The sequence below is a fragment of the Chinchilla lanigera genome, unplaced genomic scaffold, assembly GCF_000276665.1.
Source record: "Chinchilla lanigera isolate Chin_1 unplaced genomic scaffold, ChiLan1.0 scaffold00032, whole genome shotgun sequence".
NCBI classification, from domain to species: domain Eukaryota; kingdom Metazoa; phylum Chordata; class Mammalia; order Rodentia; family Chinchillidae; genus Chinchilla; species Chinchilla lanigera.
In genome coordinates, this window is record NW_004955433.1 from 5,997,151 (window position 1) to 6,023,754 (window position 26,604).

The 26,604-nt window shown below is 41.0% G+C and overlaps 1 protein-coding gene across 3 annotated transcripts in view; it reads right to left on the minus strand.

The window, feature by feature from the left end:
* The window catches only part of Rasgef1b (RasGEF domain family, member 1B), a 783,333-nt gene that overhangs the window by 391,603 nt on the left and 365,126 nt on the right, over positions 1-26,604 (minus strand). The window contains exon 2 of one of the 3 annotated variants that reach the window (XM_013516121.1): positions 7,071-7,230. The exons of the other annotated variants lie outside the window; for them this stretch is intronic. Coding sequence (XP_013371575.1) covers positions 7,071-7,082 — 12 coding nt within the window. The 5' untranslated portion in view covers positions 7,083-7,230. The remainder of the gene's footprint in view (positions 1-7,070; positions 7,231-26,604) is intronic. 3 annotated transcript variants of the gene reach the window in all.

A 26,604-nucleotide genomic window follows, 5' to 3' on the forward strand; every position in this document is an offset into this window, starting at 1 on the left:
TATATTTCCCCCCCCCCGGTACCAGGAACCGAACTCACGACCTCACACTTGCCAGGCAGGTGCTGTGCCGCTCAGCTAAATCCCCAGCCCTTGAAGATGTATCATATGAACATCAGGAGAACACGACGAGGGCCAGAAGATGGGATTGTAAAGAGGCAGCTTCAACTGACAACAAAGAAGAGCTTCACCATACACAGGGGTGTTTGAGATGAACTGCTGCCCTGGTGGAAAGTGGGTTGCCCAGTGATGGAGAAGTAGAGATTCTTCTTCCAACACCCTACCTTAAACGTATCTGTCACCCTTTAGAAGAAAACCTCCTTCACTACCTCTGTCTTCCTCTTCTGTCTTTTCTTCCACACTTACTTAGGCTGAGAAGAGATTCCCTACTGTGTTCAAACCATGCTCTCTTCAGTCTCTTTCCCTTTTGGTTACGGGCACGCAGATCAATCTATTCTCCTTATTTCTGCCTTTTCTCCCAGGACAGGTGCTGGCCCTATGAAAGCGGGGGGCTGTCTAAACTGTAAAATCTACATCTGGGTGCACAGACTCAATCCAGGACATAAGAAGCAGGAGGCCTCCATTGAATACAAGATTCTGAATCAAATTTGCTAGCATTAGAGTTGATATTTCAGAAAACTAATGATATTCTTTTTGTCATAGTGATTAACCCAGGGCCTCATGCATGCCAGGCAAGTGCTTTACCCCTGAGCTGCAGCCCCAGCCTCAGATGTCAATTTCTGAACCTCATATAACTGCTGTATACACTTCTCAATAGCTCAGAAGAGGGATGGAATTAATTTGCTCCCTTATCTCTAATATTCTTTATAAGGGCGTCCAACAGGGAATCCAAACATGTTTGCAATAAGAACAATGTCTGTAATAGTCTACTAGAACTCTTTGCCATTTATGAGCTATATGAGGTCACAAAGGTCAATGACAATAATCAGTCAGTAATGACTGGCACATGCTCATTCTTCCAAAATGAAAATTTCTGCCCGGTGACAGACCACTAGAAAGTCTGGAACTTTTCTTTATTAAGAGCCGACAGTTTGCCTTAGGCCGCATGGTCTAGGGAACTTCACTGTCTCTAAAGCAGTAAACTTTATTCCTCCTTTACCAAATAACCATAGGGCTTTTTATGAAACAAGTTAGCCCCTGTTGGTCTTTGCACTGAAAAAAAAGTAATAATAACAATGATTTGCTACAATGTTGGAAGATAGCTGATTGAGTGCTTAGCATTTAAAATATAATAACAGGCCCTCATCCAGTCTTACCAAAAATCAAGAAAGAAATCAAATGAATGCAGCTAGAAATCAAAAACATAAAATCACAATAGACACTGCTGAAATCCACAAAGTTATTGGAAACTACTTTGCAAACCTGTACTCCAATAAATTGGGGGATTCAGAAGAAATTGATAGATTCCAAGCCACGTATGAATTACCAAAATGGAACCAAAAACATTTAAAAATGCTGAACAAGTCAGTAACGGGCAAAGAAAATGAAGCAGTAATAGAAAATCTACCAGTTAAGAAAGGCCCTGATGGATTCACTGCTGAATTCTACCAGAACTTCAGGGAAGATCCAATGCCAATACTCCTCAAACTCTTTAATGAACTGGAAAGGGAAGCGTTACACCCAAAGTCATCCTGAAGGCTAGTATTATCTGGATTCCAAAACCAGACAAGGACCCAGCCAAAAAAGGGAATTACAGGTAATCTAATGAACACGATGCAAAAATCCTCAATGAGATACTGGCAAACAGGACACAACAAATCAAAAAGATTACACATCATGATCAGGATAGCTTCATCCCAGGGATGAATCAAAAAAACAGATGTAATTCATCACATAAACAGAAGCAAGGACAAGAATCACATGATCATTTCAATGGATGCGGAAAAAATCTTTGCCAAAATCCAACGTCCATTCTTGATAAAAACTCTGGCAAATGTAGGTATAGAAGAACCTTATCTCAAACTGATAAAAAGCTACTTATGACAAACCCACTGACAATGTCATACTAAATGGGGGAAAACTGAAAACTTTTGCTCTAAAATCAGAAATATACAAGGTGTCCATTCTTGTCACTCTTATTCAATATAAGCCAGAGAAATCAGGCAAGAGAAAAAAATAAAAAGGATAAATATAGGAAAGGAAGAAGTCAACTATCCTAATTTGCAGATAACATGATCTTTTACATAGAAGATCAAAAACTCCACCAAAAGACACCTAGAACTAATAAAGAAATTCAGCAAAGTAGCAGGATATAAAATCAACACAAAAAAAATCACTAGGATTCCTGTACATGAATAATAAACACCCTGAGGAAAAACATTGGACAATACTCTTATTAACTTTGAAAATACTTAAACACTTAAGAATTAACCTAACCAAAGAAGTGAAAGACCTGTATAACAAAAACCATAGTACTCTGAAAAAAAGAATTTGAAGAGACACTAGAAAACTGGAAGCTATCCCTTCTTCCTAGGTAGGCAGAATCAGTATTTTCAAAACAGCCATACTACCAAAAATGATACGTAGAGTCAAGGCAGTACAGACCAAAATATCAATAACATCCTTCACAGAACTAGAGAAAAGCAATCCTAAAATTTATATAAAACTGGAAGAGACCCAGAATAGCCAAAGAAATACTGGGCAACAAAAGCAAAAGAGGAACATCACAATCCTGGATTTCAAATTGTATTACAAAGCTACAGTGATTTAAGAAAAGAAACATGATGCTGACATAAAAACAGACATACAAATCAGTGGAACACAATATAAGATGCGAAACACAACTGGGCACTCAGCCATCAGATCTTTGAAAAGGGGGCCAAAAACATATGCTGCAGAAAGGATGGCCTCTTTAACAAATGGTACTGGGAAAAATAATTACCCACATGCAGAAGAATGAACTTAGACCCATACTGCCCACCCTTTACTAAATCAAATCAGTATAGATGAATTACCTAGATATTAAAACAGAAGCAGTCTGCTGGAATATAAAGTAGATAAAACTCTTGCTAATATAGGCATAGGAAGAGAATTCTTAAACAGATCACCAGTTGCACAAGAAATAACACCAAGAGTCAACAGATGGGATCACATCAAATTAAAAAGTTTCTGCCAGCAAAGGAAATGCCAACAGAATAAAGAGACAAACTACAGAATGGCAAAAAATTTTTGTCAGCTATTTCTTGGGTAGAGGACTAATATTAGAATATATAAAGAACTAAAAAAATTTAGATTCCCCAAGATAAAAGACATAAATAAAAATGGGCAAGTGAAATGAACAGACATTTCTCCAGTAGTATAAATGGCCCATAATACATAAGAAATGTTCAGAACCTTTGGCCACTAGAAAAATCCAAATCAAAACAACACTGAGATTTCATCTTACTGCAGAAAGAACAGCTATCATCAAAAACTCAAAATCAGATACTGGCAAGGTTGTGGGGAATGCTGGTGTTGTTGGTAGGAATGTAAACAAGTACAAACACTGTGGAAATCAGTATGGAGAACCCTCAAAAAACTAAAAATACAAATTCCATTTGATTCAGCAAATCTCTTCTGGGTATTTTCCCAAAAGAGTTAAAGATATTATATTACAGTGATACATGCATATCCATGTTTATAGCAGCACAGCTCACAATATCTAAATCTTGGAAACTGCCTATATGTCCACCAACAGATAATGGGTAAAGAAAATGTGGTCTATATACACCGTAAAATACTGCCCAGCAAAAAAGAGGGATAAAGTTTAGCTACTTGTAGGAAAATGTATACACCTTGATGTGGGAGACCGCCAAGCTGCGCTCTCCTGAGAAATGAAGCCCCTTGCCTCCATTTTCCCTGACCATTACTTCAACCCTATTCACTGAGATATGCAGAGCTGGCTATTGTGAACCATATGTTCTGTCAATTGGCCAAAAAAAATGTGACTGAGTCTGGCTGAGGTGCTGGTGAGTTTCAGCATAGCAAGGCGGCAACATGCAGGTAAGAATAGCCCTCATGTTGACCACTGGAATAGACGCTTGAGCAAGAGCTAGTGAGATTCCAGGGCTAAGACATGAGATGAGACCATGGGACTCAAAAAGAATTTTACCTCCCTGGCAGTAAAGGTGCCAGCCTTGCATTCATCAATGTGTGCACTGCACTGCTAAATGAAGGCCTTTGTGCCTGCTGCGAGAGTGCTGTTTCTCCTTACAGCCATGCCTGCCAAGTTGCTCTTCCCTTGCACTCTGCCACGACCCCCACCCCCTCCTCGACCGATACCAATAAAAGCCTTGAGCTCTTGGATTCATGGCTTTTTGTTCCACAGAGAGCATGGGGTCAATCCAGAGCCTCATCCGCAGAATTTTCTCTTTGCCTTTCCTTTCATCTGTGTGCCATATTGCCGGATGGGAGACTGATTCCTCCCAGGGGGGTTTGATACCTTGAGACCATAATGTTGGAGTGAAATAAATTAGACACAGAGGTTAAATATCATATGGTTCCTATTATATGAGAAAACCAAAATATGAACAATTTTTAAACAGCAAAATAGGGGCTGGTGATTTAGCTCAACTGCACAGCACCTGCCTGGCAAGCACAAGATTGTGAGTTCAATTCCTGGTACCGGAAAAAAAAACCAAACCACAAAAAAAGAGCAAAATAAAAGGCAGATGACAGGAAAGAAGAAGGTAGACCTTCTGGAGATGGGAAGGCGATCTGGATTGGAGGCAGAGAGGAGGAAGCAGAGGAAAATGAGAACTAAAAAGAGTTAAGTTGTGCTAGGTACCAACTCCCCAAGATAAATATACTCATTATGTATCACAAACTTACACTAATAAAAACTGACGCTGTCATATATTGTTGATAGAACTATGAAGTCAGACAGTGGTGTCCTGGACCCTGCTTGCACTGGAGCACTGAGAAAATTATGCACATTTCAGTAACTTTGAATCAGTAGCCTGAAATCCACCATTTCAGGAATATCTACACCATGGAATTGGCCAGTTAGCACTGGTTATTGGTGGTGGCGGTAGTCACCACCTCTCCTCCTTTTACTCCTCCTCATGTTCCTTCCCCTCCTCATCCTCCTCCTTGATCTTTTCTGGGAAGCACTTAAAAAGCATTTGCTGGCATATCCCTGGGTACAGTCAGTTTACAGTCATTTATGATAAACTAAATATATACCTACTCTGACCATGAATGTCACAAAAATAACTCTCCAGGAATGTCACAAAAACAACTCTCCAGGAATGTTCCTATCAGCTTTATTCGTAATAGCCCAAATCTGAAAACACTCCAGTCACCCATCAAGGGGAAATGGAAAAAATTTACTGTGGTGTACGCATACATGGAATGGTTTTCCACAAGAACAACAAAATGAATCACTGCGTACTAACAGGGCTGAAGCCCAAATACCTTTGCTGAGCAGAAGCCATATATAAGAGGATACTATATGGTTGCAGTTACATGAAATTATAGAACAGGCAAAACTAAGGTTCAAACAAAAACCAGAACAGTGGTTTGTGTTGGAGGTGAGCAGCAGGGGCTAGGACTGACTAGGAAAGAGAATGGGGGTGCTTTGTGAGGCAATGAAAAGGTTCTGTACTTGCTGGGGACCACAGCATTGATATGTTGACATCTAATCTTCATTAGGATGGTATTTGGAGGTAGCAGTGCATCAGGATGGAAGAGCACTCGTGAATGGTGTTGGCGGTGCCCTTGTAAAGAAGCTGCCAGAGAGGCTGCTAGTTCTCTCTCCCTCACCTGAAGACACAGTGAGAATTCTGTCTGCGGTCTGCAGCCAGCAAGAAGGCCACATCTGAACCCCAAGTCTCCAGACCATGGAAAACACATTTCTATTGTTTAGCAGCCCCTCAGCCTACTTTGTTTTAGCAGCATTAGTTAAGACAATAGCTTAATAGGAATTTGGGTTAAACCTGTAGAAGCCATCAGAGATCAGTGAATATATACTTTACAGGTAGCATATATATAAACTCAAAAGGAAAACAGCAATAAATTTTAGGCTCTAATTAATTATTTGCATGCTGAAATATTTAGAGGAAATGTACTTATATATGTAATTTATTTTGAAATGTATAAAAAATAAGATGAGTTGATAGATGATAGAAAGGTGAGTAAATGGATAGATCTACAACATAACAAGTGTACTAAAATGTTAATGGGAAAAACTAGGACATAGATATGAATGGTCATTATACCTTTTTTTTTTGTACTGGGAATTGAACTCAGGGTCATTTGCCAGGTAGGTGCTATGCCACTGAGCTATATCCCTGGCCCTTGGGTGGTCATTATAAATTCCGTAACTTTTCTGTATGATTGAAACTTCTGATAATAAAGTATTAGAAAACACTGGTGGAAGATAACATTTATAGCTCTTATTTACTGAATATTTATCATTGCCAGGCACTATGATAGATGTTTTATAAGCATTATCTAATTTATTTTTCACAACCACTCTGTGAATTAGATGCTATCACATTTCCATTTTAACAATAATTAAACTATGGCTTGAGGAAAATAAAGTCCCTTGCCCAAAATACAACAAGTAAATAAGGAATGACCTCGGCTCAGACTGTCTCTTAACTATGCATTGTAAGTTTCTCCTCTGTATGGGAGAAATAGAAGGAGAAAATTCAACATGAGTGGAAAAAAGAACACAGTCTCAACTGGTAATGAAGTAGAGATGGGAAGATTTGGTCAGAGTCCCTACTTCACCCATCTTTGGGACTAAACTATATTCAGCTCTAGCTACATAACTTGTGGAGCTTAGTGTGAAATAAACACGGTGAATCCCCTGTTCAAAATTTGTAATTTCAAGAAGACAGCAGAGCATTAAACCTAGTGCAGGTCCCTTTGGAGAGCCAGCTCTGTGTGACTGCCTAGGTCACAGCCTAGGATGTGGTCCCTAAGCACAAGAACAAAAAGAACCTGGTGTGATTAAGATTACTACCAATTTCTCCAAACATCAGACAATGTTTCTCTGTGGTTTTTTTTTTTTCCTATCTCCCCCTCCTGGTGTTAGGGTTTTTAAGCAAAGAAAGGTAAACTCAAACCTTGGTGGTCATGATGTCTGAGTACTGAAGCTGTAGTCAGTCTCCATAAAAGACTGTTTTGTGTTCTTGCCCAAATCAAGACACATTAGTCATAAAAGGGACTGATCTTCCTCTCAAATTGGTCGTCACCGATGCAGCTGGGAAATGCTGATGGATCATCCTACAAAGGTAAACAGGTTTCAGAGAGGCTGGCTTTGTCACCAGTGGAAGGAATCAGTTCTCCATCATTCCCCTCCAACTCCAAAGCCCGCCAGGCAGTCACAGAGTGTCTCCTCCATTTATGTAGCTGCCTTTTACCCTCAGGATTTCTAACCAAAGAGCTCATTTGTACTTTAGAAAATGGAGACCATGGCACCAATTGAAAGTGCTTTAAAAAAAATAAAACTCCCATCTATTTCCAGGCTATGACAATTCAGCAGCAGCTTAGTTGCTTCCTGCCTGGGCTGTTGCTGTAATCAGTAATTCTCAGACAGACATAAAACACAGTAGTTTTGCTATGGATAATAGGCTGCTCATCCACTGAAAAGACTTCTGTATTTTTTCATGTACTGTACAAAATGCTTCATTTCTACTAGAATCAAAATGACAAATCCTTTTACATCAGAGTTTTGCTGGCTGTCTCAGGAAGCTGAAAAATACTGTCACTAAGAATGGCTGGGAGGATTTTAAGAAACCCAGGCCAGGGAAAAGGCAGGCAGGGAAGACATGATTGGCCTCCCCTTTCATTCTGCACCAGACACAGCAAGGGTTATTCAAATTAAAATGATTGCTCTATAAGCTTTGATAATGCCACCTTCAAAAATGATGCCCGAATTATCAGAATATAAAATTTCTATATACAAAAGGCTTCAAGAACATGTAGCAAAAGGAGTTGTTTTGAGGATTTCCAGGAAGTCTTTAATTTTAAAGAGGAGGAATCACTTGAACTGGGAACATGGGGAAGACATTTATTTAACAGGCTGATTCCCTACCAATTCATGGGGCTGCTGCCTCATTTAAGGATACAAAAGCCATTTTGTGAAACACAGAGAGCCAGTGTGCTTCCACAGTGACTGAGAGGCCCAGCTGCCGTCCTTTTGGAATGTGAAAAAACTATGTATTTTTAAGTAAAAAAAGATTCTCCTCTCCTGTGCAGACTTTTCAACATGCCTGAAAATAAGTCAAGGAATTGTGCCTCACTGAGATGGCTGGGCTGACCTATTTGGATCAAAGTCTGTAAGATCTTGGCAGGAACTGAGAGCAAGAGCAGGCAGCATCAGTGTGGGTTTTTAATTTGGAGAATTCACCAGCATTAGGGCAACAGCCTCCAGTAAAGCAAATCACCAGAAGGAAGACATGGGGTGACGGCCTGATGAGTGTGTTTACTGCATCGAGCAGCGCATACCCGTGGCGAAGTCAGTGCTAAAGAAAAAGCTGGAGGCCTATGCATGTATATAGTTTTGCCTACCTCAGAGCAGAGACAGCGTCTCCCTCACATAAAGTGAACAAATGGGTTGTTCGCCAGGACTGGACATGCAATAGATAAAGTGTTTGACTGTAAATGGACCAATTTCTCACTACTCTTGTCTTTTTTTAGACAAGTAGCAATGTCTTTGGAAACCACTTATCCATTTTAAAAATTCTGTCACTGCTGTCAACTAATCAGATCTGGGAGGCAGTGAGAACAGCATCATAGCAGGATGGGAAAATGCATATTCTAAAAATAAATGTGTTAACCTGGAAATCCACATCTCTAATATTTTAAGAATAGCACCATTTGTACCTTCCTGTTTTTCTACAAATTGTTAAATTGGGAGGAGGTAAACCTCGGTGGAATCCCACCGCCATGGGTTAATAATAAGGTGCAATACATGCAGCAGGTATTTTACTCTAAACTTTGGTTTTCCTCCTTTGCAAAAGGGAAGGCATGATGCTACCTCATTCACGTACGTGACAATGAAATAAGATAATATATGTAAGGCACCCTGCACAGGCCTCACACAGAGAAGGCGTTAAACACACATCGTTGCTTCTGTCTCCCTCTCACCTCCCCTTCCCCTCACCAAGTCACTGGAATTACTGCACCGCTCAGCTCTGCTATCTCCTGCATGCATGCTAATGATCGCCTGAAGGTGCTTTGAGAGCAATTTCAACAATCTCAAGTTATTCTACTTGTTAGTAGTTACAGTGAGTAATAAATACAGCTTGCTAATCATTCCGGACAGTTTTTGCATTCGAAAATCACACTGGCAGCTTTGCATAACAAAAGGTCAAAATACCAGCCTGAAAAGGAATAAATAAACCTTCATCACTCAGCTCAAAACTCAGTATTTTCATAGTTTTGCCTTTCAAATGAAGCCCACTGAAATGCCTACAACTGCTTTTCATGAACATTTAATTCATATTTCTAACAGGTATGAGTACATTTGCAACATCTTCCCTCAGGAGTAATGAAGGGATCAAGGCCCGGGGCAGACCGCCTAGGGTGAAGTCCCAGCTTCTCCACTCAGGGACCCTGTGAGCTTGCCAGCCCGCACCCCTTCCATGCCTTGGCTCCCAGGATTTTAAAGGGGGTAACAATAGCACCACTTTCACCTTACCAAATTGTTAGAGTTAAACAAACCTATGATATGAAGCATATAACATAACGCCTGGCACACAATAAAAGCTCAAATAACTATATTTCTCAGTCCAACCTCATTTGGGTTTTTTTCCCAGGGGTCCAAGACAATGGCTTTTTGTCTTTAAACAAATGGGGTCACCATTTTGCTGAGATGATACATTGTTCCATCTGTGACTCTACACTAGAAGCATAGGAGTAGGAATCAAGAAGAGAAGAACAGGACTGAAGATATCTAAAAATCTGCCCTGGCCATGCCTAGAAGGTATACCGCAAAGATACACACAAAACACACACACACACATGCACATTGAAGTCAACTGCATTCTTATAGAGAAAAGGAACTTGACAACAGAGAAATTAAGTGACTGACTCAATATTCAGGTCCATTTTCAACTTAGAAAAAAAAGAATATAATAGACTTAGAATGTGCTCTTTACTAAGGATGACTTCTAAAACCATATTAAGCAACCAAGTTCTAGACCTCTGATGATTAAGTTCTAGACCTCTGATGATTGATTTCTAGGTCAATTTGGATAATTGAAAGCTGTCCTTCTCAAACTATAATTGGGCATAGGAACCATTAGGTCAGTTGGATGGGCCTTGAAATCCAGCATTTCCAACAAGCTGCCTGGTTAGCCAGTGCCACTGGCCCACCGACAATTTGATGAACAAAGACTCAGAGACCTACTTCAACATAGTTTGTTAGTCATGATGACCGGCACTTGCCTTAGCAATAAGCTGCTTTGGAGCAGAAACTTCAAGTAGAAAGGACGCAAGGGACAGAGCCGTGTGGATATGTTGGGAAAGAACATTCAAGGCACAGCAAGCAACAAGTTCAAAATCTGAGACTGGAAACAAGAGAGCAGGAAGGCTAAAGTATGGTGAGTGAGGGCAGAGGATGTTTTGAGTTGTAATAAGTTGTGCAGCAGTGTTACAATCAAGCGAAAGTGAAAGCCGCAGCAAGTCAATAATGTAATAATCACTCCAGCCTTGGATGCAGATGAACTTATGGAAAGGGATATACTTTTTATCAATGGGCTTTAGTTAGACTTCAGTGGTGGACAACTCTCTACCAAAGAAATGATAAACAAGTGTCATTCGGATAAAGGATTACAAAAAGGAATAAAATCTAACATGAGAATGATTATTCCAAACAGGTAATTACTGAGGTGCCTTAGAGTATGGAAAGGTAAGTGCTTTTGTCATTTTGTCAATGGGGCATCACAAACTAGCTTGTCTATCAAAAATTATCCCCCTTAACAGATATATGTGCCTAAATGCACATCCATCCAAATGGGTACCTGGAACACTTTGAACTGAATATTGCAAAGCCAGACTTCCACTGTCAGTTCCAATAAATGCATATGTACCCCTAAATGAATATTTGGATATCCATACGGGTTGCATATTCATTATTCCTGGAATCCATGTTGTCCTGGATGACCAATGAGGGTACATCACAAATCACCAATGCCTGATAAGCTTGTGGGCAGCACTTTTCTGTTGTGCTACGTGCTACAAGAAGTACCTGTACCAGAGCAGGCAGTTATGTCAAGGAGAGGGAGAGGACTGGGAGACACAGGAAGGACCAGGGCAGAAGGATTGGCAATCGTTATCATCACGATCTCTTTACCTCCTCCATCACATGGCACCTGAACTCAATTCAGGAATGGAACCACCGCTGATCGGTTATCCTCCATGGTCTGTTTGTTTCTCATCTCAGCAAACAGATACACGCTCAAGGGGGTCCCATCTTAAAAATGAAACTTCCCTTGCATGGTTTCCCATCACAATTAGAATAAAATCCAAATTCCTTCTCGTGGCCTACAAAGCCTACCTAACCTCAGCTACCCTGTCCCAGCCTTGGTGGCCTTCAGGCTTTCCCGGAACTCAAGTTCATTCTTGAGGGTCTTTGCAACAGCTATTTCCATGTCTATAAAGCTCCCAAAACACCTCCACATGCTTTATTGACTTATTTCATGTAGGTCTCTACTCCAGCGTGAGCTCTTTGGAGGCCCAGCAGCAGCAGCACTCATAGGATTGCACCACCTCACCCTGTGCTGTTGTTCCGCTCTGTTCCATCACTACCTGACACGACATTGTTAGATACTCTTTAGTGCCTGTCTCTCCACTGGAATGTGGCCAGTGTTTTCTCTTCTCACCACTGCATCCTTAGGATCCAAACACAGCAGGTACACATTAGGAGCTCAATAAGTATCTGGTGAATAAATGATTTCTTTATTCCAGAAATGAGTAAGTGGATAAATGTGATTCCATCAGATATATTTAAGTAAGTATTTTGACTTTCTGTGTTTGTTTTATCAAAATAGTACCTATGGGTCTATGATATTTTTTTCAAGCTAGGAGAGTGAGAAAAAAGATGATGCAGCCATTAATGTACAAAGCAACGTACTAGAGGGAAGGCAAGGAAATGGAGCTGAACCAGTTCCGCTAAGAACAAGGTAAAGACATAAGTCTACATGATAGAATAAGCGAGCTCTCCAGGAGGACAGCAATAGGGACAACACAAACAAGTGCTCTGATTGTAAAATATTTCTTCCAAGTTGCATAAACAATAACTAAGCATGAGGAAGTGCTCAGTGGATGCTGGACAGAAGGAAAAATGATAATGTAGTGTGAAGATTACTGGGTGACTCTTCAAACTACATAACACATCCAGAAATTTTTTAAAATTCTTTTTTCATAGAGAGACTTACATTGTAAACAAAATGATTCTGACCAATGGCTGAATGTTCATCATGTCATAATTTTTCATAAGATAGCTGCTATGAGCTTTATAAATGGGACACTGATGATAAAATTACTTCATTTTTAGCAATAGACTCTAAAAATTTGTTTTTAACTGACACATAATAATTGTACATATTTATGATGTGCAGTGTGATAATTAGATACATGCATACAGCATGTAATGATCAAATCAGGATAATTAGCATTTCCATCTCCATAAACATTTATCACTTCTTTGTGGTGGTAGCCTACAAATTCCTCTCTTTCAGTTGTTTATAAAAGTTCCTATAAACTATAGTCACCATACTGTGCTATAGAACCCCAAATCTTATCCCTATATCAGTTTACTCTGGAACCCATTGTCCAACCTCCTTCGTGCTCCATCCCCCTACCCTTCCTAACCTCTGGTGGTCACTACTCTACTTACTTTCATGAGAGAAATTATTTTAGCTTCCTTCTATAAATGAAAGTATGCAGTAATTGTCTTCCTATACCTGACTTATTTTACTTAACATAATGTCCTCCAGCTCTCTCCATGTTGTTGCAAATGACAAGATTTCATTACTTTTTATGGATGAGTGACATTCCATTGGATATATATGCCACAACTTCTTAAGCATTCATCTACCAATGAACACTTCAGTTGATTTGTTTGGCCACTGTGAATATTGTTGCAATAAACACTGGAGTCCAGGTATCCCTTTGATATTATCCATGGGCCCCTAAGAACTCAGTTACATCATATGGTTGATAATTCAATGACCAGGTATTTGTTAAATAACAACAAGATTCTGATCAATATATAATGTACTTAAAAAGCAAAATAAAGGTTTGGCTGGCATATTTACTACCTAATCTATTAGTTTAACTAAGAAACAAGCCCACAGCTAACAAATAAAACAATGAACAATGACTTGTGAAATTAACATTTGTGGTATTACCATTTGCAAGTGAATCCTAAAAGGACATGTCACACAAAGACTGGTCAGCGTACTGGGAACTTGATAAGCGAATGCAGAAGCTGCCTAGTATATGGTTTTACTGTCCTCTACTCACTACACATAAAACATTTCACTAAGTATATAAAAAAGGCTAATTTAATTTTTCAGTTACATTTGACTACTCTGTAATCAAACCTAAATGTTACATAGTAATAACATATTGTTATCCATTGGTATGTATACTGGCCAGTTTTCCGTTGCTCTAGAAAAATGCATGAGGCAAATAGTGTAGAAAGTGAAAAGGTTTCTTTAGTTCATAGTGTTGAAAGCTGAAAATGGAAGATCAGGCAGTTTCAATTGGCTCAGCCTGTGCTGGGGGTCTCAGGAAGGAAGGATCACAATGGCGGGAGGGCTTGCAGAACAGATGGTGTGGTGAGAGGGAGAGTCAGAGGGTGGGGGGCAAACTAATTCTCATGAGAACTCTTTCCATGGGACCAGCACTAATCCCTTCTGAGGATTAATGATCTCACTACCTTGCACAAAGCTCCACCCTTTAAAGGTTCCATCACCTTCCAACATGACCACATTGGAAACCAAGCTTCTAATACATGCACTTTTAGGCAGCAAATCACATCCAAGCCACAGCGGCACGCTTTCCTCATTCTTGCCAGGATATTCCTCACCTGTGCAAGGACTACCTTGCCTGTTTGTACTTGTGACAGCAGTCCCTGCCTTCAGAAGCACTTCCCGTGCTAAGAAGCTTGGTCACCCTCGCCAGTCTCCATCTGGCTCTACTCCTGTCCGGCCTAGTGAGCTGTCTCGACTTGCTCATGTACCCTTGCTCCCATCCCCACTGATGCTGTTCTTCCACTCACAAAACCTGATGAAGTTCAGCCTCTCTAAGGCCTACTGGGATGCTGTCTCAGTTTGAGGCCAATTACAGATAGCAGACATTATAGAAGCTGTTTCAAGCAAATGGTATTTTATTGTCAGGTATTAGGTGCTCACCTTGAATGGAAATGGAGGACTAAGCTCAGCTACACCTCCCCTAACCACATAGCCTCTCCTGTGTGAGTGCATCTAAAATGTGCCCATGGGGCTGGGGATTTAGCTCAGTAGCAAAGCGCCTGCCTGGCAAGCGCAAGGTCGTGAGTTCAGTTCCTGGTACCGGAGAAAAACCAAAAAAATAAAAAATAAAAAAAAAAATAAAATGTGCCCATCACCGGTGCAGAAACACACACCTTTGGGGAGCTGAGGACTCAACCCAAATGTCCTCTGTCCTCCACCATGATGGGGAAAGCCCTGCAGCCTGCAGAAAGCCAGTGAGTCAGAGAGTCAGGACCGCACACTATTTACGCATCAAGTTCCTCACTGGCAGTCCTGACGGGAGCAGCTGTCTACTCTGCACAGGATTTTTCCACTCTTATCCTCCTGCCTAAAAGCCCTCCATAACTCTACCTGCCCATTGAAAGTCCCTGGGGCTACTGTACAAACCCACTTCACAATCTCCATGACCTTATTGGCCACAGAACACTTTTCAAATCCCCAATATGCTCTACCTCCTTGTTTTCCTTTGTCTGGAGTGGGCTCTGCTATCTTGTCCCATCCTACAAACTCCTATTTATTCTTCAAAACCCTGTTCAAATGCCACTCCCACTGTGAAAGTACCTTAAGTTGATATGATCAGCTCTTCCCTTTTCTTCTCCACTCAAATGGCATTGTGTATATAGCTCTATTGGGCACTGTGGACTCTGAGTATTTGCTCATACATGACTTCTTCATTTTACTGTAAACACAAATCATGACTAATACTTCTTTAAATCCCACATCCTTGGACTATTCCATATAAAGCTGTCCTGGGGTAGGTAATTAGAGTAGGATCTAAGCATGGCTGTTCCAACCAGGATTTAGAAAAATCCAAATTCCTAAATATATCAAGACAAGCTACTTCTCTAGCACTCATTTCTTAAAATCAGTAAACTTTCAGGATATGCAAATGACAATAAAACCTCCCTTCAGCACATCAGAGTGACAGTTATAAGAAAATGACACAAAGTGGCTCCCTAAGGAACCATCCCAAGACAGCCTCAGATGATCAGGGTTGTCACTATGAAAGGCATTACCTAAGTCATACTTTTTGCAGGTGAATAACAAAGATGGCACGGTCATAGGTATATTTTCATTTTCACACCTGGCTTAGGAACCTAATTTGCCTGAAAGCAGAATAGTATTTATTATGAATGTGAAGCACATAATGGTACAGCACTAATGATGTGTATTTATAACCCACTGAATACTATTCCTGTGCAGGTTTGCAATGAAGATGTCCCATCCTTGAATTCTCCTGAATACACATTAGTCCTGTCCCAGTTGCCAAAACAGCATGAGTTATTTGCCCAAGTTCCGATCAGTCTTGGAGTCTGTCTCAGATGCTGCAGCCAGTGAGCGGCATTAGGCAGGAGCAAGAAGACAAAGGACTTCCACACAGTTACTATTCTTGGGGTGCCCTTGGGCATCAGTATGATAGGCAAGTTAGACAGTCATGTTTCCCTGCACACTTTCAGGAACAACTCTGACTCAGATTAAGGCCCAGGTGAATCCACTGCCAATTCTGCAGAGCAGAAAAACATTCATCATCTGCAGTAAAAAATTTTCCCCTTTCTGGATCCTGCATGTATTCTGCTAGTCAAGTGTCAGCACCGAGCCTGGTACTCATATGCTTTGTGACTTTCACGGTGACAACTGCATTTCCGAGCCTCTGGTTGCAGGCAAGACATTTGTAATTGTCTTGTTGGCTCAGGGTAAAACAAATACACATTTAGATCACAATAGATAAACGCTTGCCCTGAATTAATCACAAATGAGAGGCCAGAAAACACGTTTCTATCAGGAAAACTGAATCAGAGTGGCAAGTCCATCCACAAAGAAAACAGAAATTCTTACAATGGAAGGAACTGTTAGAATATTAACAGCATCCTTCACCTGGGAGCTCCTGTTATACAGCAAGTCCATCAAATGGCAGCAAACAGAGAAGGCTGAGAATGCCCGAGGATCCTGTTTGCAGGGAATTTCTCCTTCCCCAGGTAGCAAGCACACACAGACATGGCAAAATCCATTTTCCAGTGTAAACTACAGGCTCCACAGTGTACCAGGCTTGGGAGACCTGTAGACTGGAGGGAAAAGCAAAAGCCCTCGTGGGGAAAACCCTCACTGCCAAAGGCATACGTAGACTTTTCTTCTTTTTTCTGACACAGCGATTTTCTTCCAGCACATACACTGTTGTTCGGCTCGGAGTAGAAATGGGTAGCTTAGACTATGTTTGGTACAGAGCAGGAGGGAGGAGAAAATAGATTTTGTAACAAAGCAGACTCTGCATAAAGCATTGCTGTGCAACCCCAGTGCCGGCCCTTGATAATGGACTGGGAGCAGAATAATCCACTACTGAGCTCACCCACTACTGGCTGGGCAAGCACATCAAGGGAATCTAGAAGAATGTGCGACAGCCCCTCACGTCTATGTGGAGTTGCATTGTGCGACTACGGTGCATTTCCCTGAGGTGAGTGGGAAGGAGACTTTCCATGCAGACACTTGCTACAACTGTGCACAGGAGCACCCGTAAGAAAACTGTCACATCCTCTGCGTTCTCTCCCTTTCTTTTTGCTTTCCCTTTTTCCCCTTGTCTTCCTTTCCCACTTTTCTCTGTTCTTCTAGGATCAGCTCTCCAGAAAACAGACTCCAAGATAAAGATTCGTGTTGAGGGACCTGGTGTGAAGAGCCACAGCTGTGAGGGCGAGGGAACCAAGTCTGGGCAGAAGAAGGCAGGCTCAGCAACAACAGAAGTTTCAGCCCAGCCCTCCAGAGATGTCCAGGATGGATCTGCTAGAGCCACCTTGGTTAGGGTGGAGCTGTAACCTTGGGCAGCCCCCTTCCACCAAGCCAATGTCTGAGAGCGAACTCAACCGCAAGCCATGAGCAGCCAGTGCACTGCCATAATGCAGTCCTGAAGGGCAGGTCCGGTGTGCTCAGTTCCCAGCCTCCGTAGCCCCCTCTGCCCTCCTCTCCTGCCCATTTCCCCTCTCATGAGCCTAACTCTTCGTGTTCCTTTCCCCGTGGTCCTACTTCTCACTCCCTTTGGTCTACAAGGCAAGTCTATGATAATTCCATCCCATCTAGCTCTGCTTGGATGGGGATACTATTAAAGACAACCAGTCTTCACACTGACAAGATGTAACTTCTTGAAGCAAGTCTGTAGTAAATTTTCAAAAGAATTTTTTTAACCTAATATCCACACAGCCAAATGAGTACCATTTGTTACTTTAACCTTAGTATACACCAGGGCTCCAGTAGGAATTATTAATCTGAAAGCCTGCACTGTGTCTTCCATAAAACTTGTAATGACCTGCTCTCCTTGTGTTGTCCTAGCTTTGTGTGTAAAATGATTCTGGTTGAAGAAAAATAAACGCTAAACAGTAAGTGTCTTGTAAGTATCCTAACTGAATGGAAATATGAAAAGTCACAACATTATAAAGCTCTTTGATAGTCAGCATATGCTCAGCACTTCTGCCAGATACCCCGAATACATCTTGTCATTTAATACTTAAAACAGCTTTACAGAATAAATATATTATCTTCATTTACAAGTAAGGAAACAGAGACCTAGAGAAGCTATGAATGTGCTTAAGATCATACAGCTAGGAACTGCTAAAGGCTGGACATGGTAGATACGGCTATTAGACCGCACTGTCTCTTTATAGTCCCTCCCAAGGACTACACAGGGTCATGTGGCTGAAATAGTGTGTGTCACTTTACATTTTTCATGCTCTCTTCTCAGTCTGCTAACCATATGCAGTAGACTCTGAAGACCCAGTGGGAAGCACTATGTCCCTGTATCAGCAAATAGAGAGAAGTCGCCATCAACCATGGACACCACATTGGACTAATGTATGAGTGATATTTACACCTCTGTTGTACAAAGTCACTGAAATTTAGGGACTTACTTTTAGCATCTAACAATAGCCTAATTAAAAATTAGATTTCAAAACTGGATTTCCATTTATATGGTCATTTACTCATTCACCTCAATGCTATTTGAGTACATGTATCTTCAACCACTTAGATACATACTCAGCCCTGGGATATAAAGATGCACATACCATAATCTCTTCCCTTCCAGGAGCTCTGGCGCAGTAAAGGAGAGAAATTATTCACAACACTGAGGTGAAATAATTGGCTCTAGCTGGCCTCATTTACAGAGTTTCTTCCCTGTGGATACACTAATATCTGTGGCAATCTTATTTTCACTTATTGCTTCCAAATTTATTACATTAATATAAATTCTTCTCACGTGGATTTTCTTATGAACATAGAGACTTGTTTGGTGAGAAGAAAAGTCCCTGAAATCAAGCCTGGGCAAGGGGTGGTTAGAATTCAAAGTCAATATATTCAGTAATTACTGGTAGCCCTTATCTCAAATATATCTATAACTATATCTATATCTATAGCTTCAAGGCACTTTTGTCCTTTACTCTCAAAAATTGGTTGGTAAAATGGATAAATTAAGAAACATAGTAAGTACAGGCATCAGAGAAAGTGATTTTCTTCTGTCTTGATCACACTTTAAATTACACATTCCTGTGAAAAAGAAAAGCCCAAGAGAAAGAAAAAGTTACAAAGGAAATGCATATTGTACCCATGTATGTTCCTCACTCCTCCACCACTATGCTGAAATCTGAAGCTGGCCTAGAATATTCTCTCCTGTTCCATGTTTCTGAAGGTAGAAAAACCTTCTCTGGCTTCCTCTGGCTTCACCCACCTCTCCATCCCGACCCATCTCTCCTGCTCCCCTCATATCACCGACTCCATTCTCCAAGCATTCCAGCCAGTGCCATCCTGTTTTAGCATATGTGGCTACAATTAAGAACTTAGCTGTTCTCTTAAGTACTTTATTTACACTTACATGTTCCAATGGAAATTCTGAACACAAAAAATGCTCCATGAATTTGGAAATGTATTTAGGATGGACTTATATAAGCAAAATTAATGCCTATGAGCGCTTGCCTGTCTCACTTCCCAGAGGACCTCCTGGGACTATGTGACACAGGCCTTCCAAAGACTTGAGGAGCAACCGTGTGTACCAGCGGGCAACAGACCCTGGTGCTGAGGAAAGAGCCCAGGACTCTGAGCGAGACCATCTTGGTTCCACTCCCATTTCAAGCCCTGCGTGGCCTTCCCTATAGCCCTCACACAGACATTCTGAGCCTCAGTTTCCTCATCTTTAAAAAGGGAATAATAATACCTTCCACTTAAGAGTTAACACAGGTTAAGTAGAAGAAAATTCTTCAAAAACTCTACTCCATTTGAGGAATTTCCTTCTGTTTTGAATGAATAGGCAATAGAATCCAGTCATTCTTGTCCACAGTAATTTTAGGAATCACCCCAATAATGACAAGGGAGGACAACATCTCAGAATGAAACAACACTCCTTTCTCAACCCAACCTTCTCGAAAAAGCAAGTGACTGAAGGAGTGAAAGATGTGACACATTTAACACTGCACCCTTTGCTTTTGCAGCCTTGTTCTGCAAACTGCTGAAAAGGCACCTCTCTCTGAATGGAACCAGGAGGACCAGGGTGGTGGCCAGGTACTCTGGTCGCAAGTGCAAGCTCTGAGCAATGCAGCGAGGTGTCTCCAGCCCTGTACGCCTCATTAATTGTCCCATATAAGGCGAGTCATTGGGAGAGGCGTGCTCTTCCAAGATGCAGCAGGGAGGCTGCTGATGGTCAGGGGAGCCCAGCACGGGGCTCTCCTACTGTTCCCTAAGCTGCTGCAGGCCTCCCTGAGGGCCCAGGGCTCCCTCGAAGAGCTTTATTATTCTGTCAGCTGTGGCTCCCCGCCTCCTCATTAATGCATGTCCTGGGGTCCTCTCTTCAGAAGCTGAGGCAGCACTCTTCAAGACTCTCTCCTAATTGATGGAGGAGCACTGGGAGGAACACATTCAAGCAGAAGCAAATGTTTACACAGTTCCTTCCCTTACCCCTCTTCGCAGCGATGTTCATGAGACCCCTGGGGCATTGTTTCCTGGAATGTGCTGTTGCCTCCCTTTCTTAGACTCACCAGCTCCAGGGTCTCTTCATCACTACAGAGGAGCTTATAGCAGCGGCTCCCCTGGGTCCGACTGCCAGGAGTTGAACCTGACTCCTGCTTCAACTTGGGCAATCACTTCATTTACTGCCTCCTAACCTGTGAAATGGAGGTAGCAGTATCTTTCCATGAAGCTATTATGAGGATTAAATGACACAGTGTATGTAAAGCACTGCAAGCCGCACAGTCCCTGACATGCAGGAATCAATTATCATCTGCTGTTTCTTTGACCACCAGCAGTCTGGCTCCTGTCCGTACAGATGCCATAGAACCACTGCCTTGCAGGAAAGACTTTAGCAGCCTTCTGCCATTTCAAACCAGCTATGAGAGTCTCCTACTCCTTCCATTTCTTTTAACCCAGATGCCTCCATTTAGATGATACCAGGATACAGAGCACCTTTTCCACAGGTCAAGATTGTACTGGGGACTTGTGTGCAAAAATGCAAAATAGTACCGACCACCAGCAAACTTCCAAATTACCGCCTATTGTATTTTAACCTGATGTAATCAAAGTATAAATTTGTATGAAAGGAAGGGAGAACCCCCCTTCTATCAAGGAAAACAGAGAAATGCTCCAATGTGATTTTCAGCACATCCAATCACTCCCATTGTTTCCCTGCCTCTACCACAAATAAAGGAGAAAGGTGTGTTTTTCTAAGGTCAGTGTGTCAGCTTTTAACAGATGGGAAATTTAAGAGCAAAAACCTCTTTCCACACAGTGATTTACTTAGCTACCCCCAATTATTTTCCATTAAGGTGATGATTATTAGATTTTCAATTTCAACAGTACATAGGTCCTATTTTCATCTTTAAAAATCACCCTAATACTTAAGGAAATAAAAACCAGAAATAGGATTTGTACCTCTGATTAGACCAGGATAGAGCTATAGTTCTGAACAAAACCATTCGATGGAGACAGCAATAGGGAGGGCTATGGCTCACCAGGCAGGAGGCAGGACACAGCTCAGCATACACAGTGCAAAGACACTGATGAGAAGTGGCTCAAAAATACACACAATGCACCCAGACTGGGCACACAAGGACCTCAGCAAATGAAGTGAGGCTGGGCCTGCCAGTTGCCCCCTTACCCTTGCAGGAGACAAGAGATGTTGAGGGTGCCCAGAGGGCAGTAGGGGGCAGACGCACAAATGAAGACAAGGAAATTAAGTGAAGGTCTGCAGACTGGACAGAAAAAAAAAAGCCTCTAATATGACTGAAAGAAAATTCTCTAAGAGAAACTGCATCAACCCCAGACAAAAATACTACATACAGATTCTGACATATGAATATCCCTAACAACAACAGCAACAAAAATGTGCCATCTTAATGGCCCTACAGTGAAGCCCACCAGCTGAAAATTCAATGAACAGACACAGCACTTCCAAATCAGTTTTCCAAATATTTGCTCCTAAATGTGAATGAATGGCCAGACTCCAGGCATTTACTTGAGGGGAAGTACGCAATATTAAAGTGAAACGAGCAGAAAAAAATTTGAGAAAATAAAGGAACTCAGAAGAATAGATAAAATACAGGAAGAAAATGTCTAAGATACTCCAATTAATGTCAGAAGCTCTGGAACTCTCTCCCCAACAAGCTTGGGGATGTGACTCACTTGTGCCACTGGTCTGTTTTTCTCCTGCAAAGGAGACATTGTTAACACCTCTACTGGAGGACAAAAATGAAATAGATAGTTTAAGAATGATTATTTTTAATTACATCGATAAAACTTTTTTAAACCAAGAATTCTTTTAGATATTAAAAATAGTGCTAAAATTTAAAGATAAGAAATGGTAAAAGTACAGAAGATTAGATCAAGGCATTCATCCAGAAAGTAGAACAAAGCAGCAAAGAGATAGAAAATAGGACAGAAACCTTAAGAAAGTTATAGGTTCGATCCAACCAATGGGACCTAGTGCCAAAAAGAGAGAAGAGAGAAATCACTGATGAAGAAATTTCCAAAGAAACAAAGCAAGGAAATTTACCAAACTGAAAGACACTAATTCCTTGCTTAAAAGACAGAGCAAAATGAATGAAAAAGTAACCCATCCAGAGTATCAGAGATAAAGAGATCCGACAGGCTTTCAAAAAGGAAAAACAAGCTACAAGAGAAAGATCGGGAATAAGAAAAGCAGCCACTAATAATCACTGTTAATTTCCTATCTCCTTGTTTGAAAATTCTGTACCATTTTTAGTTTGTTTTTGTTTTTGTTTTTGTTTTTGTTTTTGATTCTCTTTAGAATCAAAAAAAAAAAAAAAAAAGCAATATTGCAGTATAGTAGTATTCAAAATTCTGTGAGAGGGCTGGGGCTTTAGCTCAGTGGCACAGCGCCTGCCTGGCAAGCATGAGGTCATGAGTTCAATTCCTGGTACTGGAAAAACAAACAAACAAACAAAATTCTGTGAGAAAATTATTCACAGCCAGGAGTCCTTCAGTTAGTCAAAAGTTAAAGTAAGTGTAAAGATCACAATGAAATACGGACAGTCTCCGAAAATTTAACTCCCTTCAAGATACTACAGAAGGATGAATAAATAAATATAAAAGAAAATAACATGGAACCCTGGACTCAAGAGAGAGACACAAAGTGAAATAGGCATAGGTCAATCTGTAGCGGGCCCAGGGAGCCACCTATCTAGCCTGAAAGGGAGGAGCTAGGAGCTGCAGAAGACACGCTGAAGGAAAGATGGATGCCATAGATAACTTGACGGGTTTGACTATGATAACATTTTAAAAGACAGTTCACAAAACTGTTAGAAGGTACTGGTAGAGTTTCCAGAGATTCAAAGGCCATGAAACAGATTAAAAACAACAAATGAGGCAGTTATTAATTCCAGGAAAAACAAAATGTTATAAAACACAGCCAATATAAACATAGCCTACTATTTGGCTCAGCAAAAATCAATATTTACCTAGTAAAAACAAAAAGCCCATAGATATGGATTTAACCAAAAATTAGAAATAACTATGTTGAAAGGATATGGGAAGTGAAAAGACAGGATACAGGACTAAAAATCCTGACTTCACAAAATAGGAAGTCATTGAACAGGAAAAATATTGTAAGCAGTTCCTTATCATTAGAGAATAGATTTACACTGATGAATGCTATTTTTAAAAAATATTCCTGTTAGCACTTTTTTACTTTAAAAATCATGCATATGCACTTGCGTGAGAAATAAAAATTTAATTTCTAGTAAATAAAATATAATTGGATAAAATTGCAATAAAGTGATCCTTGTATTATTTTAATACTTAAATGATTCTAAAATACACTGGAAAAATTAAAAAAAAAATTCTTCCTTTATTTTTTTTTTTTGTTGTTTTTGTTTTTTTGTTTTTCTCTGGTACTGGGAACCGAACTCACGACCTTGCGCTTGCCAGGCAGGCGCTTTTGCCGCTGAGCTAAATCCCCAGTCCCACATTCTTCCTTTAGTGGAACTCAGCCATGCATTTGTTATTTGTTAAACTTATTTTGTTAAAAAGACTGGATTGTGAAATAGTAATTCCTCCCCTCCATCCAGCCTTACTACCCACAAACCAACAGGTACAAAGTTCTTTACAGCCATCTCCCTTTCGCACATCGTTATTGGCGCCTCACAACTCAAGTCTCAAAGTGACTTCGAACACTGGGGAGTCTCAGGGGCAGAGGATCACATGATCCATAAATGAGGCTTCCCTCCTCTTGCTCCATTTCGCGTTGCTAAGTCAGGAAAGAAATGTCAACATTTGTTTGGAATTATCTACCATATGAGCCTAAGACTTTCCGCAGTAATATTTATTTTAATTGTGCCATCATTAATTAGGATTAATTATAAACTCTAAGAGCTGTAATAAATAAACAAATGCTGGGAGCTAGCAATTTGCAGGGTATCACGACTCACATGAAATTAGAAAGGATTCTCCCCAAAATTGATCAGAAAGATAGGTGGTTACCTCAGAGGTTCTGGACCCCTTTTTACCCGGTGTGCCTAAGGGACAGGCCACTCTCCAGGACTTGAGGCTCAGGTCTCCTCTTTCCCAAGGTGGGCACAGTATTAGCGTTTGAATGAGTGGAGGAAGAGAGGTAGCTCGGAAAAACCCACAGGCAATGTTAGCAGATGCCTCCATCTGCTGTTCCCATTCAGGGCTCTTTCCCCCTCTGACCTTCCTTCTCCTCTGTGCTCCTCATCCTGCTGAGGTCACTAGTTTAGGGACTCAATTAAGAGGGGGAAAGGGGTCACTTTAAACCAACGGCAAGTGCTCAGAACAACACAGAGGTAAGCATTGGACAACTTCCCTTCACCACTTCCTGTTCTAAGACTTGTGCTGAATTTCCCGAATTAACATGGAGACTGAAATGATTTGAAATGAAGGGACTTTACATATAGACAGGTGGCAACTTCCGACAGCTTCCCCGTCACCAGCTCACACATCGGACTTCCATTTCCCTTCCTCAGCACCCCCAGGTAGAGACTCAGCACACTCTTCTTTCTCCTTCACCTTTCCATAACTGCTTCCAAAATACGCTTGTCTGAATGCTTTGGTTAATGATCAAAACAGTAGTAAAACGATAATATCCAACATTTACTGGATGCATATCAACATTTTCTCATGCACAGTGGTTGAAATTCTGTCTATAACAGACATCTGAAGATGTAACCATAAGTTTCACATAATCATGTTCTAGCCTGAATAAGACAGGCATATTTTCATTTTTAACTTGGTAAATAAAAAAAAGCAAATAAATACTCAGCTCCCTCGACACATCCCATCAGACATTTTCTTGCTCCTCTACATTCAACACTTCAAATAGAGCAGCTCTCACTTTATTAGACCATGTTGGCATCCATGGTAAGATTTCATTTGATGGTATTAAAGAGTAGGACCTTCCAAAGGTGACTAAATCATGAGTGCTCTGCTTACAGGAATGGATTAATGCCATTATCAGGAAGTGGGTTAGTGATCATGAGAGTGGGCACCTGATAAAAGGATGAGTTTTCTGTCACCCCTGTGCTTGCGTGCCCTTCTGCCACATTGGGACACAGCATGAATTCCCCAACAGGTAAGAGCACCATGCTCTCGACTGCCCAGCCCCGAGAACCATTTGCCACATTATTCCTTGTATTTATCCAGTGGTGCTCTATTACAGCGAGCAACAGAAAGTGGCTGAAAGCAAGTCTGTTATTTATGCTGGCAACTGATCCAGGATAGACTTGTTTTCCTCAGTCTCAGGAAAATCATGTAAACTTATTTCTTACCATTTTTGGTAGTACCACTAGGAAGTATGTCTGCCTCGATAAGGTCAATGATATTATGCTGTTTTGTACAGACTTTTAAGGACATCAGTTAATATATTTTAGCGATCACTTTATACTACGTTACATCATTTGCTAATTATGAAACATTATAAATCCAAGGTGTACAACAAAGAAACTTACAGGTCCATATAACTAACACGTCTCGTTTTATAGTAGAAGATAAAATAGCCCATTAGTTCAGAAATACCTACTACAAAATGACACAGTTATTATCTCCTCAGTTTTCCCTTATTATTCTCTTCCTTTGAGAACTAAAATGGGATATATTTTATAAACTTTAAATTTCCAAAACTTCTTTCAATGGTTCATTCTATGGGCAGGTAGCAACCCTGGGAGATGATACCTATGGTAGTCCAGGGTCGAGCAGGGCCTCAGAAACCACTTTATTAACAAAAACAGAGACTTTCATCATATGGAATTGGTGGCACAGGCAATGGGAGAGCTGTTAAATGGCAAACAGGAGACAGAGCAGCTCAGAGATTAACAGCAACAGACAGCTACTATCAATCACCTCTAGGCTGGAGGGTTAAAGGGGATGTTGCACTCCTCTAAAGGAAAGCGGTAGCCTGGCTTCCAGTACCTCCAGCACCTTCCATTGGTTAACTCCTCTCAGAAACCATCTGACAAGGACCCTGGGGATCAACCCGTCTGCAGGGCTCCAACTCCACTGTGCTAGGGAGCAGAGCAGGGAAAGGCAAGGAAGGCACTGCAACAGACAGGATCCAGAGTGACACACCGCCACACTACAACTGGAATGAAGACCTTCAGAAGCAACCTAAGGCCCCCATCTGAGAGGCAGTACAAAATAG